Genomic DNA, 9,822 nt, shown 5'->3' on the forward strand with positions numbered 1-9,822 from the left:
TTGTTTCCTCTCAGGATTGTTTGTCCTGCCTATTGTATATAGATAGACATAGGGTGAAAGAAAAAGAAAAACAAACAAACAAAAGCCAAAACAAAACCCAATAGCTAGCTCCAGGTTGGTCTGCTGACCCTTACGTATGTTTCTGATCAAGTCTGATGAGGTGCCACCCCCTGTCCCCCCGAGTCAGAGTCTATTTTCAGGGTTCCTCAGGGACTTTGTTACTTTGCTTCCCATGCTTCCCTGTTGCCTTCCCTTCACCCCGAGTTTCACCCCACTGCGCATGGGACAGACAGGGCACACTTTCTTCACAGTGTCTCCAGTGTTGTCTCTGTCGTCCCCGTAGTGCTGTGGCTCAATGAAGGAACGATGTGTCTCCTGGTGTAGCCGGCCCTATGGTTCTCCTGTGCATTGGCTGCTTTGAGCAGGGACGTTTTCCCCCGGGGGTTGGTGGGCTACGATGCGGTTCTCTCTTTCTTGCTATAGCTTGGAAGAACATATATAGCCAATGTTCTCTTTGCTCTACTCTTCATCTGAATGGGGAAAAAAAAACCCACTCCAGTCCTCCTTCTCACTGGAGATAGGACTGGGGCCTTTTTTGCAGTTTGGTTCACAGACAGAACTATCTTCCCCTGCTCCTTCCCCAGGATCCCAGTCTTGACTTGTGAAAATAGATGACTGGGGCCTACTGAAAATAAGACACTTCAACGCATCAAAAGACTTCATTATAGCCCTCACATGAACTGTTGGGCTGGATTTGACCAAGTGTGGCAGTTGATGGACCTCCAGAAATTAAAGGACTTATAAGTATCTTCCAAGAGCAAATACTAGAATCTGATTCAGGTGCAAATGTACTTTGCCATAGAGCAAAGTAAACTGAAATTGGCTGCTATATTTTATATAATCGTAGCTGCAAAAGCCTCTGTTTTGAATACTAATATTTGACAAGGTTCTTTCTTATTAATTTGTTGGAATTGCTTATTGTTAATAATGCATATAGGTTATTTTTAATCATCTTCAAGGCACAGTTCACTATTAATGGTTTGAAGTGAGTGATAAGCCAGTTTGAAATAAAATATGAGCCTGTGTCATTATATTATAACACTATGCACTTTCTTTGTTACTCAATTAGAAAAACCTGGTAGCATTTATAGTATATGTAGTAAAGAAAAACACGACCAAATGTTTGCTTGGTCATCTTTTGGAGGGGAAAAATGAGTAAAAAGAGAGCTTAGGAAAAAATCTTTAGCAAAGACACATGGATGAGTAACTAATCTTTACAATCTATAGAAAATGTCAGTATTTCAATAAGGACAAAACTGAATAATCCGATTTTAAAAAGTGGTCAAAGGACATAAATAGACAGCTGACCAAAATGACATCCAACTGCTTGGCAAACATATGAAAATATGCTCACGATCGTTAGCCATCTGGAAGACTCAAATCAAAACAATGATGAGCTATTACCTTACACTGACAATGACAGCACAATTAAAAGATAAAAGACCAAAGCCCAACAAATGCTGGAGAGGGTGGGGTGAGATTGGAACCTTCGTACTCTGCCGGCAGGTATGTAAACATGTACAACTTTTGTGGAAAGTGATATGAGAATGAAAACCACATCTGACCCAGCAATACCTCTGCTGGGAATAGACCGTAAACAAGTAAGAGCCACGACATAAGCAGATTGTAGACAGCCATGTTCATCGCAGCACTGTTCACAGTAGCAAGGACTTGTGAACAGCCCAGATGCCCTTCAGGAGAAGAATGATGAGGAAACCGGTACATACACACAATGGAATATTATGCATGGAAAAACAAACAAACAAACAATGGTGAAACCATGAAACCCTTCATGACATGATGGAGCTAAAGAGCATTATGTGGAGTGAAATAAGGACATCACAAAAGGACAAACATTGTATGAGACCCCTGCTATGGGAATAAAAACCAAGACAGAGACTTGCACATCAAAGGGAACAGACGTTAGAAGGTCTCAAGGGAGGGAGAGTCCGAAGAAAAACAGCAGACTAGAAGATGGACAGCTATTGCCTTGGGTGAAAGGGAGGATGGAAGTCCTTAAGAATGAGTCATGAGTGTGCAGGCAAAGTGGGTGCACAAGCAAATGTGGTGAAGAAGGCTGATGGTGCCTGGCGATCAAAAGATACAGCGTCTGGGGTCTTAAAGGCTTAAAGATAAACAGGTGGCCATCTAGCTGAGAAGCCACAAAGCCCATATGGAAGAAGCACACCAGCCTGTGTGATCACAAGGTGTCGAAGGGATCAGGTATCAGGCATCAAAGAACGAAAAATCATACCATTGTGAATGGGAGGGAGTGCGGAATGGAGACCCAAAGCCCATTTCTGTAGGCAACTAGACATCCTCTTACAGAATGGTTGCAGGGAGGAGACAAGCCAGTCAGGGTACAGTATAGCACCGATGAAACATACAACTTTCCTCAAGTTCTTTAATATTCCCGCCCCCCCACCATCATGATCCCAATTCTACCTTACAAATCTGGCTAGACCAGAGCATGTACACACATACAGATAGGAGATGGAAACACAGGGAATCCAGGACAGATAAACCCCTCAGGACCAATATTGAGAGTAACGATACCAGGAGGGTAAGGGGAAGGTTGGGGAGAAAGGGGACACTGATCACAAGGATCTACATATAACCCCCTCCATGGGGGATAGACAACAAAAACGTGGGTAAATGGAGACATCGGACAGTGTAAGACATGACAAAATAATAATTTATAAATTATCAAGGGTTTGTGAGGGAGGGTAGGAGAGGGAGGGGGGAAAATGTGGAGCTGATACCAAGGGCTCAAGTAGAAAGAAAATGTTTTGAGAATGATGATGGCAACAAATGTACAAATGTGCTTGATACAATGGATGGATGTATGGATTGTGATAAGAGTTGTACGAGCCCCCAATAATATGATTTATTAAAAAAAAAATAAGCCGAGCAATCAGAGGGTGGTGATGGTATGGTATATAGGGGGTGGGGCTGATGAGTGGTTTGAATTGTTGAACGCAGAGTTGATGGTCTGAGATGTAACACACACACACACACACATCTCATTCACAATAGAAAGTTCATTATAAAATTAAAAAATTTTTAATTTTAAAAGGTGTGGGGTGTAGGAGCAAAAGGAGAGCAGAATGAGCTCATGTTTATATTTTTATTCAGTGTTTTTATTTTTCACACACACACACACACACACACACACACACACACGCAATCAATCAATCAACTGAAAAAGACAAGAAGTCCCCAGGCATGAGGAGTACAGTTCTGCTCGGACACACGTGAGGTCACCATTAGCCGGAATCAACTCCACACCAACAGCTTGGTTGGTTGATACGGCAGGGACTTATCCTCCTTGGCTATATAAGGGAACCGAAGCTCCTGGAACGTAGGAAATTTAAGCAACTCGCCCACAGTCATGTAGCTAGTAAGAGGGAGTGCTGAGCTTTGAAGCAACCCCATGCAGGCCTCAGCAGTGGGATTGTCCTCCTTGTCCCGGGACAGGTTGGGTGGGGCTGAACAAGGACGGAGGTGGGCTTCTCTGGCTGCAGTAGCCCAGCTTTCAGAGGCTGCTGCTCTGTTCCCACGCTGAACAAACTCGGGCAGCTGTGCCCTTCCCAGCTCTCCTCATTGTCAGCCAAGACTAAGGGCTGCTCACATCCACAGGGGACCTTGAGGTGCACAGAGAGTGGAAGCCTCAACTAACGTGACGAGTCTTTCATGCTGGATTTGCAGACGGGAAGTGTGGAGGGAAGGAAAGGGAAGGGAGTCGTTGGAAGAAGACCTGCTATGGGCCTTGTAACCACTCCTGAGCAGACTCCTAGTGTAGGGACCTGAGAAAGTGCACCTAGTATGGAGACAGACCTCCCAGGCTCTGAGTTGCAGTTGATCAACCCTGGGGACAGGACGTGGCCCGCCCCTAGAATCCTCCAAGAGGGCCTGCGAGAGAGGTTGAAAACCCTTTTCCTGGGGCCTGACAATGCCAGATGCTTGGGTTTGGGTAGCTTCAAAGGCAGGATCCAGAAGTGCTAGGGAGAAAATTAAGCAAGTGCTCACTCCTTAAAGTTTGTTCCCTTGGTGCCTCTGTTGTCTCACTTTAGACATGGGCTTGCCCAGGAGCTCTGAGCAGCCAAGAGGGACAACACAAGAATAATAATAGCTAACACATACATTGATATATGATTATATACATGTATATGTTTGGATATACACACACACACACATAGTTGTTGGCTGCTGTCTATGTGTGCATAGATATTGGCATAGGTATATACACAAGCATGTTGCTAGCTGCTGTATATGTGTATATGTGTATATGTGTATATGTGTGTGCACGCATATACACACACACACACAAAGTTGTGTTAGCTGCTGTCAAGTCAGTTCCCCAGGGTCATCCTCCTGATCGGTCGAAGATCAACTCGTTGGGATGCAGAGATTTGTCATTGGCTGGGTTTCAGAACTGTAGAGCCAGGCTTCCTTCTCAGTCCATTTTAGTCTGGAAGCTCCACTGAGACCTCGGCATCATAGCAACACACAAGCCTCCACGGACAGACAGCTGGTGGGATGCACTGGCTGGGAATCAACCTAGGTCTCCCAACGGAAGGCACAAATGTGACCACTGTATCCATATAGAGAGCAAACCTTGTGAGAGCGGGCACTGGTCGGACAGCCTTATTTCGCGAGGTCTCCCAAGTGTTCTGCAGTTGACAGAGTGCAGCAGTCTCATTGCTCTTCTATCACTCATTTTAGTGGGAACTGTTTGAGTTTTCCTTTTCTGACAGGTTCTGGTCTTACACAAGTTCTGGTTTTCACAGATTCCATGTTATGTGTGTACATAAACATTTCCCTCGCACTTAATCCTCATGATTCTTGATGTTATCCCCCTGTTGACAGATGAGGCTACGAAGCAGCCAGCTAATAACGTATACAGCTCAACGTGTACCAGAGTCAGAGCCACAGAGGGAGAGTCAGGCATAGGAGGAGGGTATGGATAATGAGGTTAGTTGCCTCCATGAACAACTGCCTCCTTTGCCGTGAGATCAGAAGAACTGCATAGTGCCCGGCAACCATGACTGAGCATTTAATCACGATTTTATAAAAGAATCACGATCAAAAGAGGGAAATGCAAACCAGCATTTCAAATTCTCATGGAATTCATACTTCCTGGAACCACGGAGGCTGCATGAAATCATCTACAACCCTTAAACTAAAGGTTTGAAATCATCTACAAGCCTTAACTGAAAAAGAAAAGAAAAATCCCCTGAAGTCTTCTTAAAACGAAATAATAGATTCGCTTATGTAGTAAAGCATGTCTGCCTTCAGCACGGTCTTCTATGTCAGATCTACCGATATGGAATAAAGTTGACATCGGCAGACTGGAAGAGTGGATAGAACCTTAAACAAGCAGCCAAACTCACTGCCATCGAGTCGATGCCCACTCATGGCAGCATAGAGGACGGGTAGAATGCCCGCTGTGAGCTTCCAAGTCTGTAACTCTTGACAGGCGTAGAAAGCTCTGGGAGTTTTGAACTACTGACCTTGAAGTTAGAAGCCCAACTCATAACCTCTATGTCCCAGGAACCTTAAAGGGCAGTGAATTGATGTTCATGGTGGAGGAACAACTTGGAAAAGGAGGCTAAGAATGGTTGTACCACTCGCAGAATATAGCCAAGGTCATGGACTGATATGAGGAAGCTTCCATTATCTTTGCATTTCATTTTTCTCTTATGAACTTTTGAAACCCCTTGTACATGTAGAAGTTATGCCATTGATATACATTCTGCTCTGTATACTCTCAACAACAAAAAGAAATGGCTTAAAAATATATTTCAGAATTCACCTTTTTTGTTCTTGTTTCAAAGAACATGCTATGTATTTTCTTATTAATTCTGTTAAGTTTTCAGTTTCATTTAATTTTTAAAAATCATTTTATTGGGGGCTCCCACAGCTCTTATCACAATCCATACATACATCCATTATGCCAAACACATCTGTACATATGTCAGCACCATCATTTTCAATACATTTTCTTCCTACTTGAGCCCTTGGTATCAGTTCCTCATTTTTTCCCTCCCTTCCTCACTCTCCTTCCCCCATGAACCCTTAATAATTTATAATATTTTTTTCATGTCTTACACTGACCTCTGTCTTCACCCACTTTTCTGTTGTCCGTTCCCCTGGGAGGGGCCATATGTCGATCATTGTGATCGGTTCCCCCTTTCTTCCCTTTCCTTCCCTTATCTTCCTAGAATCGCTCTCCGTTTTCATTTCACTTTATACTCTTCTCTAAAAACAGTTAATCAAGCCGTTTTCTTAACAGTTTTATTGGCATATAACTCACAACCTACATAATTCAATCATTCAGTCATATTAAGAAGAGTTGTACAATCATCACCACTATCAATTTTAGAACGCTTTCTTCTTTATTGTACTCATCATTATTAGCTCCCCATTCCCCTCCAACCTCTCCTGCCAAGAACCATTAATTAATCCAATGACTGTCTCTATAGATTTGCCTATTCTGGATTTCATATATAGAAAAACATTTGAAAAAGAAAACAATGACAACATAAAAAAACAACAACAAAAACTAACGATGGTGCAGTAAAACAGGGCAAGATATGACAAAATAATAATTTATAAATTATCAAGTGTTCATGAGGGAGGGGGAAGCGGGGAGGGAAGGGTAAAAATAAGGACCTGATGCCAGGAACTTAGGTCGAGAGCAAATGTTTTGAGAATGATGAGGGCAATGAATGTACAAATGTGCTTTACACAATTGATGTATGTAGGGATTGTGATAAGAATTGTATGAGCCCCTAATAAAATGATTAAAAATAAATAAATAAAACAAATGAAATAGGAAAAAAAAGAAAAGCTAAAAAAAAGATAGCAGAAAATATGAAAAACTAGAGCAAATTTAAAATGCGTCAAAAGGGGATCAAATAGCTCAAGTAGAAAACAAATGTTTTGAGAATGATGATGGCAGCAAATGTACAAATGTCCTTGACACAATGTATGAATGTATGGATTGTGATAAGATTTGTACGAGCCCCCAATAAAATGATTTTTTTTTAAAAAGGGGGGATCAAATGATAACGTATTAAATATTAACCTAACTGCATCTGCAAGATTCTACTTTCGGGGCATTCTGTATGAAAGCAAAGACTATTTATGTCTCTGATCGGTGGTCAGAGGGGTTTCTCCAGAGGCTGGGTCCATGTGCAGCGTTCACATTCTTAACCACGATGCTATCTCGGCACCCCCTCCCAAGCTCACACGTGTGAGAGGTTATTGGATGCTCGCCCACCTGCCTAATCAGGAGACACACCTCTCCTGCCCCAGCAGATTGGCCACAGCTGTGCCTCTGCTCACGGTAGCCCCCACAGGACGCGGACGGTGAGTCACATGTGGACAGAGCCTCTTTTATAGCCCCACCACCCCGCCGGGCTCTGCTCTGTCACCTGCCGGCCGGTTACTCCCCACACTCCCTGTGCCATGGAGAAGATCCTTGCCATTCTGCTTGTCGCCCTTGTGGCTGTGGCCTGTGCGGCGCCGCCCGACCCCCGGGGGATCTTTATCAACCTGGTAAGAGGGTCTGCAGGAGAGGAGGCATCGCAGTCTTTAAAGCCCTAGGCACCTTTGCCCCCTGATGCCCCTACTTGGGGCGAGTCTGGGCCCGGAGGTGCTGTGTCTTTTCCATGTGCCCGGTGCCCTGCCCCACCACCTCTTCCTCAGGGTCCCCCAGCAAAGACTGACTGGCTCCTTAAGAGCCCTGATCTCAGAGCCTCTCAGAGCAGTGGCTCAGCCTGGCGATGAAGGGCTTTATTAAAAGCCAGAGTCCTGGTTTCTCTCCCCCAAACCCTGGCTCAGCAGGTCCAGGAGTTTTTTAGGTGCCTCCCCTCCCCCCATGACTCAAGCTTCTGATCCAGGCCCGGGTGGAAATGCAGGAAGAACTGGTTTTCATAACCCCTCTCCTGAGGGGATCAGACAGAACTACTGGTCAAAGGTCCACACAGCACCTACTGTGTGGTGGTCACCATTCTTGAGAATAGTCAAGTCTCCATCGTAACCCTGCAAGGCCAGTACTGTTTTTTTTTAACCAACCCTGCTGAATAGTAGGGGGCTCCGGGCTGAGGCAGCGGGGCCCCAGATCCTGCTCCCCACTCTGTCCCACACGGTCTCTCCATTCCACATCAGAACTGGAGAAGCCCGTTCTAGTTCAAGTAGTTCAAAGGCTCTTGATGTAGGACACAAGATCCCCCTGAAATCCTACAAGGGGGCTTCAAGTAGTTCATGGGAAGGGCGATGATCCTTTCAGCCAAGTTTGGAAGTCCCCTGGTACGTAGAAGCCTGTGAGAAGGAACCTTTCCAGGAAGAAGGAACTCGATTTTCACAGGCCCCTCAAAGCAGTGTAGGGCCCAGAGAGCCCCGGAGACCTGGTGTCAGGGCCACACAGGCACAATCCAGCTGGGAACCCTGAGCCAGTGACTTGTCTGGCACTCCCCCAGCCAGGTGGCAGGACAACGGTTGCATTTCCTGGTCTCCAAGGCAGTCTCCCTGGCACCCAGCTGCCTGCTCTGCACAGGAGCTGGGAATGGCTGGATTTCTTCATGAACACCCCCAGGGCACTGTCATAGGCAGTGGGTAGCAAGGTGGGGGGCTTGTGAGGAAAAGGGGATGGGGGTGGGCAGTGTCCTGGGCTAACTGCTGTTCTCGCAGGAGGAGGGCGAGCTCTGCCTGAACAGTGCCCAGTGCAAAAGCAGGTGCTGCCACCATGATTCCGTACTGAGCCTGGCCCGCTGCATGCCCAAGGCCAGCGAGAACAGCGAGTGTTCGCCCAAGGTACGTACCTGAGGGCGGGTGAGGGAGGATGAAGAGGCTGCTGGGTTTGGGGGTCTCGGGCAGGGAAGAGGGTGAGCCTGGCGTAGAATATTGGGGGCATGAGGATGCTCGACTGTTCTCAAAGCACCTTCACAGCCCATCATCTCTCCTGACCCTCACCACTGGCCAGTGAGATGGCTGGGAGCAGGGATTTATTATCCCCATTTCATGGATGGGAAAGTAGGCTCATCAGCGGGAACAAGGTAGTAACAGCAAGCGAGCAGCAGAATAGAGACCAGACCAGGTTCTCTCCGACCCAAAGCACCCCCTGGGGAGACGATGAAGAGAAACGCCGTCTGAAAACAGATTCGCCTGCTGGTTCTCAGGGCTGGGCAGGGCGAGCAATGCCCACAACAGCCCCTTACAGCCTGTGACTCCATCGGCTCTGTGTCTCTGCAGCACCTCCTTGGGGTTTACTACAAGTGTCCCTGTGAGCGGGGTCTGACCTGTGAGGTGGACAGGACCATTGTGGGCACCATCACCAACACCGACTTTGGTATCTGCCACGATATTGGACGCTCCAAGCAGTGAGGCTCTGCCCCCTACCCTTCCACCCAGCCCAGCGTACCCTAGGACGCTTGGCCCAAGGCTACCTCTCTTCTCCTTCCCACTCATAACGAGCATCTATGTTTTCTGATTGGGTTCTTGGCCATTAAAACCGCTCCTGCAAACCCTGCCCAGGCTCCTTGGTGTTCTTGCTGTGTGTGTCTTCTTGACGTTACTTACACCAAGCCTCTGTCTGACCAGGGCAGCTGTCTGGCCAGAGAGGCTGTGGCTGGACAGAGTGGAGGCTGGAGACAGGTTGTGAAGGAGGGCTTGGGGGAGGATGTTGGGACCGTGTCTAGCTCCAGGGAGCAGTCATACCTCCCTGGGGTGTCCTCTTTTAAATGATCTCTCTCTTTC

General features: G+C 46.4%; 1 protein-coding gene across 2 annotated transcripts; it reads left to right on the plus strand.

Moving 5' to 3' along the window:
• Window positions 1-7,533: 7,533 nt before the first annotated feature.
• On the plus strand, window positions 7,534-9,533 carry CLPS (colipase). 2 transcript variants are annotated; one of them, XM_004710728.2, is made up of 3 exons: window positions 7,534-7,623; window positions 8,758-8,880; window positions 9,319-9,533. In XM_004710728.2, the coding sequence occupies exons 1-3, from the start codon at window positions 7,534-7,536 to the stop codon at window positions 9,448-9,450; spliced, it is 345 nt and encodes a 114-aa protein (XP_004710785.1). In that variant the 3' UTR covers window positions 9,451-9,533. The 2 variants fall into 2 exon arrangements, with proteins under 2 accessions (XP_004710785.1, XP_004710786.1); XM_004710729.2 differs by lacking the exon at window positions 8,758-8,880.
• The last annotated feature ends 289 nt before the right edge of the window (window positions 9,534-9,822 follow it).

Source organism: Echinops telfairi, unplaced genomic scaffold (genome assembly GCF_000313985.2).
Source record: "Echinops telfairi isolate 266 unplaced genomic scaffold, ASM31398v2 ScPeMD7_3533;HRSCAF=4204_1, whole genome shotgun sequence".
In the NCBI taxonomy this organism is placed as follows: domain Eukaryota; kingdom Metazoa; phylum Chordata; class Mammalia; order Afrosoricida; family Tenrecidae; genus Echinops; species Echinops telfairi.